General features: G+C 52.3%; 5 protein-coding genes across 5 annotated transcripts; 3 read left to right on the top strand and 2 right to left on the bottom strand.

Annotated features, from left to right (window-relative positions):
- Positions 1-235: 235 nt before the first annotated feature.
- BROUX77_007947 (uncharacterized protein) lies at positions 236-1,063 on the top strand (the record flags this gene model as incomplete). Its single annotated transcript, XM_073753097.1, has 1 exon — positions 236-1,063. One exon carries the CDS (start codon positions 236-238, stop codon positions 1,061-1,063), a length of 828 nt encoding a protein of 275 aa, XP_073602240.1.
- Positions 1,064-1,126: 63 nt separating this feature from the next.
- On the top strand, positions 1,127-2,739 carry BROUX77_007946 (uncharacterized protein; the record flags this gene model as incomplete). Its single annotated transcript, XM_073753096.1, has 3 exons — positions 1,127-1,697; positions 1,785-1,881; positions 1,947-2,739. 3 exons carry the CDS (start codon positions 1,127-1,129, stop codon positions 2,737-2,739), a joined length of 1,461 nt encoding a protein of 486 aa, XP_073602239.1.
- A 208-nt stretch (positions 2,740-2,947) lies between these two features.
- Positions 2,948-3,772, bottom strand: BROUX77_007945 (uncharacterized protein; the record flags this gene model as incomplete). Its single annotated transcript, XM_073753094.1, has 1 exon — positions 2,948-3,772. The coding sequence occupies one exon, from the start codon at positions 3,770-3,772 to the stop codon at positions 2,948-2,950; it is 825 nt and encodes a 274-aa protein (XP_073602238.1).
- Positions 3,773-5,590: 1,818 nt separating this feature from the next.
- Positions 5,591-5,905, top strand: BROUX77_007944 (uncharacterized protein; the record flags this gene model as incomplete). Its single annotated transcript, XM_073753093.1, has 1 exon — positions 5,591-5,905. The coding sequence occupies one exon, from the start codon at positions 5,591-5,593 to the stop codon at positions 5,903-5,905; it is 315 nt and encodes a 104-aa protein (XP_073602237.1).
- An 865-nt stretch (positions 5,906-6,770) lies between these two features.
- On the bottom strand, positions 6,771-8,336 carry BROUX77_007943 (uncharacterized protein; the record flags this gene model as incomplete). Its single annotated transcript, XM_073753092.1, has 3 exons — positions 6,771-7,864; positions 7,935-8,135; positions 8,219-8,336. The coding sequence occupies 3 exons, from the start codon at positions 8,334-8,336 to the stop codon at positions 6,771-6,773; spliced, it is 1,413 nt and encodes a 470-aa protein (XP_073602236.1).
- Between the last annotated feature and the right edge of the window lie 8,224 nt (positions 8,337-16,560).

Genomic DNA, 16,560 nt, shown 5'->3' with positions numbered 1-16,560 from the left:
CAGACAGTTGACGGCTTGGTGTTACTACCTCCCGGAATAGAGTACCTTCCCTCTACGTTGCGGATCTCCGAAAGCCCAGGCCAAAGCACGAGGCTTGCAACGTAGCGGCTTTGTTTTCCCGTGTGTCCCTATGTGTAGCCCTCCAATCACCATCATAGTCCAGGTCTCCTGTGGATGACATGTATGTACATACCTCACACCTTCTCTCCATACACCTACAAGCATCTGTATCACTATGTTGACGTCTACGGCTCCTGCAGGTCTTGACGCCGGACTCATTGCTCTCATTATCGCCTCGACCTTTGGTGTGTTCTTGTGTGCCTGTCGCCAAATCCGCCGCCCCTATCCTGCCACCCGCGAAGCCGCCAGCCACGGCGGCCGTGATCCTCACATCCGCAACACCGACTCGCCGGGCTCTGACCCCGTGCCGCCCTACGAGCCACCGCTGCTCCCTCTCTCCACCTTCTTCACGCCCGCGCCCTCCTATCAGCCACACTCTCCGGGGAATCTGCACTTCCCTTCCACCGCGTCCAACCGCTCGTATTCGGTTGTGGGTGCTGGTGGTACGCAGTCGCCTGCTTCGGGCTCGCCGTCCCGGCTGTCGTTATCGTCATCGTGGGGCGTTCCGGGGACCCGGCTGCCCTCACCTTTGTATCCAGACGGAGCCCAGCGGCCTGATCCTCCATATATCCAGCAGCCCACGCTTGGTTCGGACCCTTATGGCCGTTGTCACCCGGACTCTCAGATCACATCATCAACAGGCCTTGCACTGTCTCCTGCTGGTCCTTTCTCGGATGCTTCAAGAATACCTCGTCCGACTCAAGCGTACCCAAGAATCAATCCACACTTTGAGGCTATAATACAGCCTCCTATTACAAGAACATCGTCGCTGCCTGCTTCGGCTCAGCGACGTGCTTCCGAAAAAACAGAACAGACAGAGGCTGGTATAGCTAACAGCGTTTCCAAGCTCAGATACACCACCGATATCGTAGCTCAGACACTGACTGGACGCTCGGTCAGCGCGACTCAACCTGACTCTTTCTGCAACCCTGACTTTTCTTAGAATCAACAGTGACAAATGAACTACCTTCACACCCAAGGTCATATGGCATCACCTCCCTCCATGATGCCGTACCGCGGTATGGGTGTCTCGCCTAGCCTTTTTGTTGAGAAAAAGAGACAGAGCAACGATGGGAGCATTGCAAATTCGGAGTCTAACTCCAGCCCAGTCACGGTTTACCGTACGGCGCCATGTAGCCCTATCAAGAGTCCTGACAAGTCTTCGTTTCACATGGGCCACATTATGAAGGAAAACGAGACATGTCGTTCTCCTTCCCCATCCCCGGGGATACCCCCAGCTCTGAGACGCATGCCGCTTGTAACTCTCCAAGCTCCTATCAATTCATCATGCCCCAGAGGTTGGGGATCTCCCAACATTTCGAAATCTGCCATTTTTCCTAGCAGCAAGATAGATCTGAGAGGCCCTAGTCTTAGAGCCCCAAGTCCTTTGGTTCTTGTCCCTCAAATCAGTGTCACTCCAGTAGTTAATGTCATCTCTGAGGACTGCGCCGTATCACTTTGGGTGGCTGTGGAGGTAGTAGCAAAACTTGCTGCCCCGGCTAGTGTTGACGCCTTTCTAATGGAAAGACCACTTGACCAGCAGCTCTGTATCGGTAAACGACGCCGGTTTGAAGGACGTAGGTGCACATAACATCTCAGATTTCGGCTTGAAGATGATACACCGATCTGGCTTGGTCTTCATGGCAAACACTAACAATGAACAGAAGATGGATGGTACGGCTGTCTATACAACTTGCATGTTCAGTTCATGCCTTGTCCTGGAACGTACATTGAAGAAATAATCGAGAGCGAGGCGCCCCCGTAAGTCCTGCCACCGGTGCCGAATACTGTTGCATTTTATTGACATGATTCCATCTCCGTTTTAGAGTTTTGGCCACAGAAAGCTCCATCCTATATCTTGTCAAGGTTTTGATGCAGCCGCGGCCCAGTATGCAGCGTAGACGAGGCTTTAGCCGCTCACATACATCGGACGACCTGTTTGACGATCTTGAGTTGCACCTGGGAAATATCACGCGAGACTACCTGGTTATCCGGTTCTCGTATAACCACACCGGCTTCCCGAACCAGACAGAATGCCAGCCCCAGAACAGCGTCCGTACGTCAACCTCACTTGATACCGTAGCCATTGCAGTTATACGCATCGGTGACGTGGAATCTGGGTGGTCTAAAAAGGGTTCTGAGGACGCAAAATCAAGAGCGTCGTTTCTTGATGTTGTCAGAGGCCATGGGTGGGATGAGGAGCTATTTGAGTATGCAATGCAGCGAATTGGGCCGGGAGTGGTAACTTTCCCACACGTGAGCATGTCTGTCGCTGAAAACACTACTAGTCAAGTCGGTGAGGTTAAATCTGAGTGCCCAGGCAGCCAAGAAGCGGTGGAAGAGGAAGCTGAGGAAATCCAACTCCCTCCAATTAGCCCAACTCGCCTGAAGTTGGCGTCCATCTGTCCACTACGTCGAGTCAGGACAGGAAAGACTTTGGGCATCAGACCTGGTACTGCCGACTCTACGCCCACTCCTTCTTTGTCGCCCAATACCGCGGCTAAGTCTCCCATTACTGCGGTCAAGTCTCCCACTAAAAAGGTCGAGGGGGTAGTAGACTCGGCGCCATTTCCGGAAACAAAGCCGATCCGTCGACGGAAGAGCTGGATATTCTGGTAAAGCTACAGAGATGGAAGGGAAAGCCCATGTGCTATATCTTTTGTTCTTGTTCTATGTTCTATTTGTCTATTTTAGAAGTATCAGCTAGTGGAAGAGGGGCTGGTCTTATAGTCACCAACAAGCACTAGGCTGGCCCTAGGTTTTAATACGAATAACTCGTTATGTTCATCATCATAAACGTCGTGCACACTCAAAGTCGGTTTTGATATCAAAGCCTCCCGCACATGACGATGTCCTCACCAAAAGGATGCCACGAAACGTCTGAAAGACGCGCCGCTGGCACTGCGACCCCATTCTCCACCACGCGCTCTGGCGAAACCACGATACCACCCTGGCCCAGCCACGTCGGCGCAATCGTAACGATGACCGAGTCGACCAGGTGCTGACTCCCGACCTGCAACAACGAATTGATGATGTCGCCACCGCCTTCAACCATGACGCTCTCCAGGCCCTCGACCGACAGCGCATACAAAATGTCCTCCCACTGGAAGCGGCCCGCCTTGTTTGTCGGGATGCTAATGTACTTGCCGCCGTGCTGGCCCAGCAGCAGCGCCTTGTCGATCGAGTGCTGCACGGCCGTCGATGTTATCACGTACGGGCCCTTGCCGGCGCCGCTGCGACAGACCTGGAACACCTTGTTGTCGCCGGTAAAATCCCAGCGGCCGTGCGGGTCGATGACGATGGGGCGCGGCTGGTGGGTGCGGGGCGTTTGAGACGCAGACACCGGCGCCGACGCGGAGTCGCCCGCCGCAATCCGGCAGTTGAGCGCCGGGTCATCTGCAATGACGGTCCCGACGCCAACGCAGATGGCGTCGTGGCAGCTGCGCAGGTAGTGTGTCATGGCCTTGGACTCGGGGCCGGACAGGCGGGTGCGCGTGCCGGGTGCCAGCGACAGCGCCGAGTCGAGCGACGTGGCAAATGTTAGCGTGAGAAAGGTCTTTTCGCTGCGATCCTTAGCGTTGGTGCGGCTGGGCGGGAGGTACGGCTCCAGCTTGGCGCACGATGCGGCAGGGAAGAATAGGTCTTGGCTCATTGGGTGTTGGCGACGACCGGGGAGCTAGGGAGGGGGGTTAGCATGGTGTTTGGGTTGGGTCGTGTAGGTCTGCAAATATGCACAAGTAGTGTGCATATGGAGCCCTAGAGACGGGAAACTCACGTTCAAAACAGCGTAACTAGGTGTAAGATGAAACTTTGGTCCTATGGGTGAGAACACTTATTTGCATGATTGTTGTTTGAAGTGGGGTTCTCCGAGTTACCCAAAGCGGATTCAAAAAGACCCTAGTGAAGCTAGGGTTTTGACATGCGACTAACTATTCAACATGGAAGAGTTGCTGAGAAGCACCTGTTTTCTCTAAATGTATCATATGAGACTGTCCCTTGCCTTCTGCTACAAGGAAAAAAAAAAAAGGCTTGCCGCAAGGGAGCAAGCGACATCTCGATATGCGGAATATTAAATGACAATGTCTGGGCCGTTCTTCATTGGTGGCGAGCGTCATGGATTCCAGTAACGAATGCAGTACAATACAGCAGCTATGACGTCAGATATCCAAGCAGAGGCGTTGCGCGTCCCCCAACGTAATGACCCTGACAGCTGGATCTTTTGTGATGGGTGACTAAGCACTGCCATGCATGCTTTTGCATATAATGGGCTATATATTGGTGCCTAGATAGAGTGCCTTTTGAATCCCGCTGTCAAAGGACCACCATGCCGGTGTTTTTAAGACGAAAAAAAATAGAAACTGTCTGCGCCTCTTTGCAGGATGCGGAAAGGTCTAACCAACTCCATGTTGTACACATGCAAGGCGCACAGGAAAAATGCAGCCATAGCTGGCTACCAAGAATACTACAAGTCGGGACAAGCGTGCCATGGAATTCCAAGCCTCCACCGAGACCAGGCCGCCAGCTGCTGGACAAGTCATGTATGTATCCACGTACATAGATATGGTATTGGGGTCAGGCCAAGCCAAGCCGCACATTCCGCGCAATCTGGAAAGACTGCACCTTGCACTACCAACACAGCCCAGTCCACTCTGCACGCAGGATCTTGGCTGCATGGCCCGACTGAGAGACAAGTCGGAAAGTCAGTCAGGATGTCCATCAGGAAGTGTGTGTGTACAATATGTGTCCATACGATGGTGAGAAAGACCGGCCTGGACAGAAACCCAGACTCAATCAGACTATCAAAGACAACAAGCAAGCTCGGAGGCCTCGCGCCTCTAACTATTACATTGCTTCCAGGCCCCCAGATCAAGGCCCCGCTTTTCTTTTTGCAGCTCTTGTACCTACAGGGTGATAACTACCTGCCTGCAAGAAAACTCAAAATTCGAACACCAACTGAAATCAGGGCTAGTTATTGCCTTTTTTTTCCTTGTTCCTCAGCATTCCCTCCCAAAACGATAGGGCAAGTGCCATTTCTCTCTCCCTCTAAATACATAGTTACTTATTTCCTCACAACGCAAACAAACGAAAACCAGCAGGAAGGAACCCGGAACTAGGTCGTATTTGCACAAGTACACTTTTTTGGCACCTCCCCTCTCGCGCTGTAAAACAAGTTCTTCTTTGTTTAGCAATTGGTACTTAAAACGCAGGTCTATATAATCTCCTGACCGTGACCCATACTCCGCAAATCTTGCCAAGCTTGAGTTCCGCCCTTCTCTTTCTCTTTCTTTATTTTTCCGAGGTCGTGTCTTTTATCGTTTCTCTTCTTCTTCTGCACCCACACCCAATCCCTCTCCTTCTACTATCATCGATATATAAAAACACATCCACGCAAGCCACTCGTCGCTGACATCTCAACAACAACCTCCACCACCACCACCACTCCTCCATCTCCATATACCCAATCGACAAAATGTCTGGCAAACCCGAAGCTCCTCCTGCCTACGGTGGCGGCGTTCAGCAGCCCCCCCAAACCTATGGCGGCTACCCCCAGGGCGGCCCCGACCAGTACGCCAACAACTCGGGCGGCGCCGCCAACGGCTACTACGGCCAGCAGCAGCCCATGGGCTATTATCCGCCCCAGCAGCAGTACCAGCAGTATCCGCCCCAAGGCCAATACCCGCCCCAGGGTCAATACCAGGACGAGCGCGGTCGTAAGAATGACGGCTGCCTGACTGGATGTTTGGCTGCCATGGCCTGCTGCTGCTGCTTGGATATTCTGTTCTAGACGTGCCGTCACTGTTCCTCTTCTGTCATCTGCCGAGAACAATAAAAGAACAAACATGGGCCCAGGACGCGCTGTCCTGCTATACGCGCTGTGTCCCGGCCCTGTAGTGGATAAGACGCGACCGTGGCCTTTTGGCTGTTCATCGCGATGATCTGAGAACTTAAAAAAAGCGCATTGCCATCTCAACAATCACCGCATGCGCGCGCTTACACGCAAGTCCAATGCGAACGAGATGTTATCCACTATACCATGACCTTTTCCGTTCTGCAGCATGCCACTTTTTATTCCTTTTTTTCTCCCATGTTTTATCAGCTGCATTAACGCCAACTGGGAGTGGGCGAGGAAGACCTTGCTTCCTTTTGCTTTCTTTTTTTCCATCTTCCTGTCTCCATCATAACCCTAACCATCACCCTCATTTCCTATACCCTTAGGCCTCGTGGGAGGTTCGTTCATCAGTTGTTTCATTGTGTATCGTGTTTTTTTTTCTGTTCCGGGTCCATATTCTCCCTTTCGTACAGGCGCATTTCTTATTCAGGCTTTATTTTAAGAGATTCTCTTTTTTTTTTTTTATTGGTTTTTGGAAATACATTGGCGTCTTTACATCCATCTTCACATTCATGATGCTTCCATCACTTTAAAATGACCTTGTTCATGGACATGTATGCAGACAAAAAACAAAAAACGTATCAGAAAAATGACTGTCTATTTCAACTGGAATCAAGCCCGGTCTATCATCAAACAAAAAAAAGCTATGTACAAGACGCTAAGCAACGCAAACACCAAAGGGGCTATATATCAAGAAAGCAAAAGACACAAGGCAAGAAAAGAGAAGCAGCAGGGGAATGAGAATGCGGCGGCTGGCCGCTTACATGTCGGCCGTCTGTGCGTACAGAGTGTCCCACTCGGCGTTGATGCGGGACACCACGTCGTTGCTGTAGACCTTCTCCTGGATCTTGGGCGAGGCCCACTTGTCGGGGACGACGGCAACGTTGCCGGCTCTGGCCTCAGCAAAGAGACGGTCACGCTCCTCCTTGGCCTTGCCCTCGCCCAGATGCAGGGTGCGGCCGCACTGGTAGGCCATCTCGACGAGGTTGGTGCACCAGTCTTTGCGCAGCAGCTGGTAGGCCTTGAGCGAGCGCGAGATGGACTCGGGCTTGAGGTCGGGCGACAGGGCCAGCGCCTCGGCAATGGTGGCGCCGTCCTCGATGGCCATGGACGCGCCCTGGCTCATGTGCGGCAGCGTGGGGTGGCAGGCGTCGCCGACAAGGGCAACGGAGCCCATGGTCCACGTGGGCAGGGGGTTGTGCATGCGCAGGCGCCATTCGCAGACCTCGCCCTCGGGAACGAGGTTCAGCATGCGCTGGATCAGCGGGCAAAAGTCGGAGAAGACGTCCAGCATGACCTTCTTGGAGCCGCGGGTGGTGTACGTGGCCGACGGGGCGGCGGCAAAGTTCTTGTCGGGCTGCGTGGTCGACAGGTTGTAGATGGTGTGGTTGTGCACGGGGTAGGCAATGATGTGGCGCTTCTCGCCGATCCATCTGACGACCTCGTCGCTGTCGATCAGAGCAAGCATCTCAGGGTCATGCTTCATCTCGTCGCGAGTGAGCATGATGCGGTAGGCGGCCTGGCCAGTCTCCTTCTCGCTCTCCTCGTGGCCCAGAGTCTCGAGAATGCGGGCGCGGGTGACGCTCTTGATGCCGTCACTGGCAATCATGACGTCACTCTTGACAATGTACTCGTCGCCGTCAATGGGCTTGATGACGAATTCGGGCTGGGGGCCGAATGACTTGATGTCAACCAGACGCGAGCCAAAGTGGAAGGTGATGCCGGCCTCTTTCTGGCAAGCTTCGTACATGCGGCCAGCCAGCGAGGAACGGTGGCCGGTGCAGTGGGGAAAGCCGTACTTTTCAGTCAGGTTGGGCATGGGGACCCGAGTCAGGGTTTCGTTGGTGGCACCCTCTGTAGAAAGCAGTCGGTGTTAGCATCGTGATTTGTGTCTAGGTGATTGTCGATGGCTACATGTACATACCACGGATGTTGGCAGCCCGGACGTCGGTGGCCTCCTTGTAGATGGGGTCCCAGCAGCCGAGGCGGCTCAGAACACGGGCCATGTTGGGGGCAAGCTGGATGCCGGCGCCAGTGAAGCCCAGATCGGTGACAGTCTCGTACACGTGAATGTTGGTGAAGCCCTTCTTGGCGAGAGAGAGCGCAGTTCCAAGACCGCCCATGCCTACGAGGGAGGATGCCAGGTTAGCAGTGCTCTAGGCGGGACCAGCCGTGGCGGGTGCTGCTTGCGGGATGTTTTGATCTTACCGGCACCAATAACGGCAATCTTGAGCTCAAAGCGGGTGGACGCCTGGGTCCAGGCCACAGACTCGTAGTCCTGGGCGGCCTGGGGGGCAGAGTATTCGCGTCCAGAGTCGGCAACCATTGTGAATGCGTGTGTGTGTGTGTAGATTTGGGTGGGAGGAGAGGTCGGAGAGAGGAATGAAGATGATGGAGTAAAATATGCACAAAAATGAAGTCTCACCGGGAGAACTAAGAGAAAGAATGATAATGAGCGGAACTGCTGGAGCTCGAGGCAAGAAAGGAGATGGCGGATGAGAGCTGGTGATGATGCAGAAGAAAAGGGCAAGAGTCCGGCATTAAGGCGGGTGGCCATCGCCGGTTATATAGGCGCGTCTCGTCTCGTCTCGTCTTGTGGTTCGACGGCGGGGGAGCGACAAGGAAGAGGAGCGGCAGGGCAGGGCAGGGTAGGGGGAGGGGTGTTCCTTGATTTGCATTTGCAGACCGAGCCAACGGAACAAGCAACTGTCTGTCTGGGCTGGTGAGCAGGTTGTTTGGCCGCGGCATGTGCCAGGTTGGTGTTGATGCTGGGAAGAGTACAGAGGTACCAGGAGGAACAGCCCCCCGGCCGGAGAAGAGAGGAGAGACACGCCATACAAAGCCAACGTGCAACGTGCAGCGGTCAGACCCTCGGATTTGCGTGAGTCGGGCTTGGGCGACGACTGTCCCTTGAGACGATCGGGTTTGAGATTGGGGGCCTTGAACGGGTTGTATTGTTTGCGGCGGAGATTTCTTTCCTTGTCTGGCTCTCTGGTGTTGTTCTTTTCTCGATCCTTCTCCGATGCTCTATTTCTGTCTCGTCTCGTCTCTTGCCTCCCACCCACTTCCCGGGGCTCAAGATAACGGCAATACGCCGCAGATCAAACCCAATATTGCAACAGTCCGGGTCTCGATGCACTTGATTGCTGGAATATCGAGACGGATGCCGGTGGCTGCATACATACATACATACATACAGAGAGAGAGTTATACGAGTGACCCATCGTGTGCCCAAGGACTCGCACGGCTTCCCTCTGCTGCACATGCCCGCATAATCTTGCAGCTCTTGTCTCCTCCTCCTCTCCTTCTCTCTTGGCCTGTTTCTGCCCTGAAGCTACGCGCAGCTTTGTTTTCAAACCCTCCAGTTGCTCTGCCCTAAACTCGCCTTGCTTTATGGTTAATTGATCCAAGGCGGCATATCCCTACACCACTCTATACCAAACATGGATCTGTTGACATCCCCCTCCCCCCTCTAACCTTTTTCTTTCCATGCATGAAACCTCGACTTCAACTCAGATATCAAGGGCCATGCTGTGAAACTTAACGTGTTCACTGCAGACAGGCTATTGTAGCTTATCGCCCAGCCCAAAGATTCTCTGCTGCCGTCTGTCTTAGCCTCCCCTGTATTTCTGAATCTTAAATCGTCTCGGCTTCGACCGAAAGTGTTACTCTGTAACAAGGAGAAGCAGAGATACAGGACGAACTGCAAACCCTAAACATCTTGGCATCTTGGCACAGTATTCTTTGCTGACAAGCTGCCCCCATCTAGAACCTGGGTCTCGAACCCAAGACGTGCCCTCAGACGCAGAAAACACGCGTCCCTTTGGACGGACAGATTTCCTCGCTCGCCGGGGCAGCCCAATACAATGCCCAAAGCTACTGACCCCAAAGATAGCAGCGCACGGAAGATCAATAACAAACTGGCCTGATCGTCGCACCGCGCGCTTCCAGCCGTTTTTTCCTTTGCAGGCTGGCTGGCCGATCTCTCCCGGCCGCCTCTTCGCCCTCCCATCGCCGTCTACTGGACCGAACAGCCGTGAATCGGCTGGTCTGGCGTTGGTACCCCGAGACCTGGGGCTCAATGGGGGCTCAGACGCTGTGGCGGATTTCTACCTACTTGTGCATGAAAATGGCCTGAGGCTCAGCGTGCAGACTTGAATATATGCACACAGATCCGGAATCAGAGCCTCAACCTCGCTCACCTCCAGAGTAGCAGTACTGCTACCCCATTTCGAGATGGCGATCGTATCCGCGAAATCAGCTGGTGTCTGTGTCCTAGATCAGCCAATAATGCACATGGCGTTTCCTGCTACGACCCCCATCGACCTGATTGTCATTTCATACTGTGGTGATGCCGGTGATTGTATGTTATTTTGGGGCTGATCGACAATAGCATGGACTCAACATGAAACCACAGCTGAGGACCCGGTCTGTAGTGTATTGAGAAAACAAGCAAAGAGACATACCGTCTTTGCTCTCTTGCCGCGCGTCGCGTCTGCTCATAAGTGATACAAGTACTAACTCCAGGCATAGTTACATACACATGTAAGTAACCATGTTATATATCACAAGCCCTTCGTCTCCCTCCTCTTTGCATTTGCCGACATGTCAACCGTGAGGCTGTCTACATCTCCAGGGGGTTCGTCCCCGCAGTCATCTATTTCACAAGAAACACTAGCATACACACATGACACTATTCCCGAAGCAAGGAATCTTGTCTTGCCGTTGTTTCGTGACTTTGTCGTTTTCATGATTCCATTTCGCCCTTTATACTATTAATGAACCAGGTCTATACGCCTATTACAGGTTCCTCTGGCTTCTCTTTTGCCAGCCGAGATTGCACCATAGGAATCACAGGCGTTTAGAGCCTGATATTGTGTCCGTCTTGGGAAATATGCTACATGTCAAAGACAGTGAGTTGTGTAAGCTTTGTTTTGAATATCTATGTGGTATTTAATTGGTGCCTATTGCATCAATAAGTGACTTCCTGACCCAGATCCACTTTCCCCCTTGTAGTCTCTATGTAGTTAATGGCAGATTGAAGCCTAAAATAACACATAGATAACCAGCCACCCTTCTTCCTTGCGTCCGTCAGCCATTCTGCGGGAGTTTCCCGAGAGAGGCCACGGGCCCGGGGGCGTCTGGTCGGGGATGAGGCCGGACGTGTTACTCCCATGAACACCACGTGGTTGGGTCTTCCCTTCATCTTCTTGGGGTCCAGCTTCTCCCTCATTGAGGCGTCTGGCTGTGGCACCCGGGCAAAGTTCCCCAAACGGGGATCCTTCCGGGAGCTCCACGAATAATTTATTTTCGGCGCTCGTGTGTTTCGCAGACTTAGGCTCCGGTTGAGGCGCCGGTTCTTTAGTCCCCTTCTTAGCAACCTGCGACCATGTCGAGCTGTTCGTCTTCGGACCGCTGGTCGGTCCCGTGGCTTTGTCCGGTCCCTCGTTGGTGGACGCCTTCGTAGTCCCGTTCTTGGCGGGCGCATCGTTTCCTGGTTTGCTCGGAGTTTCCTTTGCGGTTGGCGCTGTGCTACTACCGCGAGCGTTGTTGGTCGTCGAAAGTGTAAGTACTAGACCCACGGTCGCGGTGTCCACTCCTCCGCCTGTCTCGCACCGCCACTTCAGGGTGTCGGTCGGGCTTCCAGAAAGGCCAAAAAAGCATCGATTTCATAAACAGTGGCCATCGAAGAAAATCTACTTTGGACATCTGCTGAAGCATCTCGCAAGACATAGCGCCGCGGCTCCTTGCGACGAGTCAGGAGTGACACAAGAACTGGATTGATAGACATCTCTGTCACCCGATGACGCCGCCATCGTCATACCGGCCGGCTCAGAGTCTTCAAATGCCTCTTCATAAAACATCCTCTGGGAAGACCGCTTAGCCTCAGGGAAGTAGCCGTATCAGGATTCGTTTTTTTTCAAACTTGACCACTGTTCATCGCTCGCACTGATTTTACCAGTGGTATGGTTGCAGGATACACCAGACTTTCCCTCGATTTCTAAGAAGGCCTTCCAGATCGTCATCATCACCTTCACCTTACGATCGACTCGTTCAGGGGTGAAGATCGTATTAGGCCACCGGGTTGTTAAGGTCCTGGCCATGTCTCGGTACAGAGCCATCCGTATAGATGTCTTGTCGAAATCAGGATCTCCTTGCTTGCGAGCTTCACCAATGGCTTCCAAGATGACGAAGGCCTGTTGGTTAGTCTACCAGGGACAAGTTGTAAAAGTCGGAGGCTTGGAGCGGCTAAAACGGCGCCCAGGGCGACGGCTGTGACAGTGACTCTGCTGGCAACTGCGTGGGAATAGCCTCATTTCGAACAGTTGCTGGTGCCGGAGTCAACTGGGTGACTGCGATGATCGTCAAATCGCTTTCAAGATTGGGCGATGGGATGGGCATTGTGTTGCTCATCTTGAGATAGGTGATGATGAGATTCTTTATTTACTTGTCTACACGCGAGCTATTCTTGGCATACGACAGAGCGAGCCTGATGTTAAATCGTGAGACAGGAAAATGGGGTTATGATGATGGCTTGTAGTCGTCATTGTTGTTGTTGTATTCTTTAACGTCTTGGTGGCTTGCAGTCGCCAGGGCATCCAGACTTTGGCCTCCACAGGCAAAGGACACCGATCGGTCAGTTCATCGTGAGAACTCTTCTGTCGTGAGGGGAAGGCCACAAGGTGGGAAAGCTGACCACGTCGTATCCGGAGTTGCAAAGTTAAATGATTTGATTTGATTTTATTCTTTTACGTCTACCTACTGTTATTTCGCAGCAATACGACGGCATATTCCGGACGGAAGCAGTCGGATGATGTCATCTTCCAAACTACTCCCGGGCGGTTAGCGATTATAGGTGCACGTAGACTTCAAGCATCTCCTGTGACTTTTTAGGGTTCGGCATTGAAGCCTGGAGGACTCTCTGTCCCGCGTAGCCCGAGGGCGTTGCAAAGTTAATAAGCTTGGATGTTCTTTCGTCGCCTGATCATTTTGGAGTTTATGAGAGTTTTAGGGTTTGGAGTTTAATAGACCAATCAAATTGCCCGTTAGATAGGGTTGTTTGACTTGACTTGACTATATTTAACGTCTACCAAAATCACTAAGATCAAACGACGCCGGATTGGTTACCGGACGGAAATTTAAAGTCCTCCGCTCGACACGCCGCATAGTTTCTGTGTGTTCGGGATGGCGCACCATCCCCAAGCCCCGAAGAACCAGTGGTCCACACTCCGCAATGAGCAGCAAGAAACACAAGTACAAAAGAAAAAAAGAAAAGAAAAAAAAACATTTTCCACAGATAAACCCTAACCCCCACAAAGAGTTAACCATCCCCACCGACATTCGTTCGACTGAGAAACGTGGCCAGACACAAGGTCGACCATCACAACCAGCGTGGCATGGAAAAACCCGAGTCGTTGAGCGGGTGAAAACCCATACCAGGTGAGCCTCCGGAGGCTAGGAGCGTATCCTTCCGCTTTTCGAAGTGGCCGCCGCACCGAACCATGGCTGAGGCCCGATACAGTCCCCGAGTGCCACAGCAGGACAAAGGAAAGACAAAGGAAAAGGAAAAGACGAAGGTGGACTGTCTGAACCTTTAAAGGGACGGTCCCGAGTTGCGAAGATGGATCCACGAGTTGTTGGGTGTGGCGGCGATGAAGGGCCGGCGATCGCGAGGAGGGTGTCGTGAAAAGGGGGCGAGTCGACGGCGAGGAAATCCCTCAAAGTTGGGAGAAAGCGGACTCTGGCTTCGCAGCTCGTTGTCATGTTGAAGAGACGAGAATGGCAGCAGCATTGGGATCGTGTTGCTGTCCTCATGAGACCCTCAGCATAGGCTCGAGGGGGGGGGAGGCCGACCTCAAAGGTACCCCCCCGAGGGTTGTAGGAGGGAAGGTTGGATAGGGTTGTTTAGACTTGACTTTATTTTGGATAGATAGGGTTGTTTAGACCCTTATGTCAGAATATAGCTTAGGGTATGCAAGGAAATATTCAATAATAACAAATCCGATATGGTCTAGGGGCTAGGATATCTCGCTCTCACCGAGAAGGCCGGGGTTCGATTCCCCGTATCGGAGTCTAATGCTTGTACAAGCCATCAACCTTTTTGGCAAATATTTCAAATAGTTTTACCAAAGTTTCACCGGCTGCTTATAGAATTTCCATCAAGGCGATGTCATTTCTCGTTTGTTCTGGGCTAGTCGAAGCTCCACACACTCACTCTCGATGGACCGCCTTTCTGGAAGGTTCAGGTAGTCCGCCCCGTGGCGCGGGAACCGTATCGCTGTGCCTCATCCATTGCGCACGCTACGGTTACGCCAACTTTTCTTTCTTCAGGTCCCACGATCACCAGACTTCTGGAGGCTCATCTGGCCGTGGTTTTTTCGCTCTTTCGAGAGCCCCCAGGCCACGTCCGCTGATTGGTTCGTCTGCGAGAATTTTTCTCGTTTTCCCACCCTTTAGCCGACGAATGAATGTTGGTGGGGATGGTAGCTCCACAGCAGGGCTGCGCTGGTTTTGGTTCCACTTTTTCTTTGGGGGATGGTTTGGGGTTGTTGCGCTTTTTGCGCGGTACTACAGCAGTTAGCCAGGATTCCGGGTTTTGTTTGGAGGTTGCACGAGAGAGGGACAGTCCTAGCAGCTGGGCGGTGGGAAACTGCACGTCATTACACTTCGCCAGTGCAACTATCTATAGGCGGATTCGGGTGCTGGTTTTTAAACAGCTGTATGTATTTCTGGTACCAGCAATGGTCCCCTGTCGTATGCCGAGAATCCCTCGCGAGTAGACAGGTTAAATAAAGACTTTCAATTCAACTAGTCGAAGCTCCGCGAATGGCAAATACGCCGAGCCAGTTGTAGACTAGTTACACGTTTTGTGTAATGCTTTTCATGTAGCTTAGTCACGTAAAATAAAATAGTCAAGTCAAGACTACACGTTAAAAAAGCCAGGGAAAGTCATGTAGTGGAGTACATGTACTCTGGATTCGTGGATACATGGCAAGGAGGCAACAACTACTCAAGATCGTAAGTAATTGGTCACCAGTATTTTGGAATAGTCATGAGACTAGAGCACATCTTCACAGATATCTTCTACGGGTATGAGATATGAGTATAAAGAAGGGATTAAGTCCTGTCTCCCGAAGCTAAGAACACGACATCTATACTTTGAGCATTCCATTAAGTATAGTTGAGTCCATACAGGTCGAGAAAAAAACTTGAGAACCATGAGTTGACATTGATACATCACCATTAGCAAAATTGTCACCAGAAAGCAAGCGGGGCCTCAATTCTATAATCTTCTTTGTATTATGTGAGCGACCTTGCATTCTTTACCTAGAGCACCGCTTATGTGGTCCGGCACAGGTGAGTTTCTGCATTCTTCTTTGTTGCGCGCCCACCGATCCAGCATGTCATAATCCCGGGCCACAAGACAGTCTGTGAGATCGTCGATGCCGAATGATCAGTGTGGGAGATCCGCATCACAGGGGCCATCTTGGGGCTTGTGAAGAAAAAATGTGGGAAGGGTGAAGGATCACAAGGCAGTCAAAAAATGGGCGAACAATAGAAGCTGGGAGAACACTAGAGGCAAGGCAGGCCGGCCTCCAATCTTAGATGTACGTTGGCCACGGAAGGGAGAATGAGGCGAGATACCAGAAGACGCGCACCTGTTGATTGGATGTGCAACCATGGGTGGCTTCTTGGTCCGTTGATTTGGGCTGCTTAATGGACGCATACCTTTCATGCTTTTGTCTACCATCCACATGTGCTACTACGTCATAGATAACCTTGCTGTGACGTAGCTTGCGTTTCCATGATAGGGGGGAGACTGAGGGATGGTCATCAAGTCTACAAGTATCTAAACACCAAGACGGCCCTTGTCATGTTATTTAGTGTGTGGCAAAAGCGAAGAGGGGAGTTGCATCAAAGCATGTATCCTGTTGGCAAAGATCCTTCTTGGGTGCAAATATATGGACAGACACGACCGTTGACGAGGAGGCATTCTGCATGGGTGCTTGGTGGTTGCATTTGGCGGCGCCTTTTGACGAATCCTTCAGGCCATCCAGTTTTTGCCCCTTGAGAAGCCACTCGCCCTGGCACACCATGCCCTAATAGCCGCCTTGCGCTTGTGTTGTGGTCGCTCGAAAGAAAGGGCCATCTATCCATGCAGCGGGAGGGAGGGAGACACCAGAGGGCAAAAGCAGGGCAGACGGCAAGAGAAGCGGGGCCGCAAACCAGTCACAGGCTATATGCGTGGCAAAGGGATTTCTGGCCGACAAAGCGGGATGTCAAGGTGCACAACTAAGGCCAGGTGGGCACTGGGATAGAAAAGAAGATTGGCACGAGGAGAAATTGTTGACACTGACTGACGGGCATTGATGTGCAGCAGACGGTGAATGGCAGTTTCGGGTTTAAGGTAGCTTGATAGGGGTACGGAGATATTTGCATCTCCAGTACGCAAAGGAGATGGTGATTAGGAATAGAGGGCGCCCCACTTTGTGGGATTTAAAGGGCTGGCAGTGGAACAAAGGTAAGTGCCCCTTGCCGGCGGTTGCCAT

Source organism: Berkeleyomyces rouxiae (genome assembly GCF_048999995.1).
Source record: "Berkeleyomyces rouxiae strain 22BRR77 chromosome Unknown BrBRR77_ptg000012l, whole genome shotgun sequence".
In the NCBI taxonomy this organism is placed as follows: domain Eukaryota; kingdom Fungi; phylum Ascomycota; class Sordariomycetes; order Microascales; family Ceratocystidaceae; genus Berkeleyomyces; species Berkeleyomyces rouxiae.
Note: the sequence above shows the minus strand (reverse complement) of the source record. Positions and strands in the feature narration are given on the sequence as shown.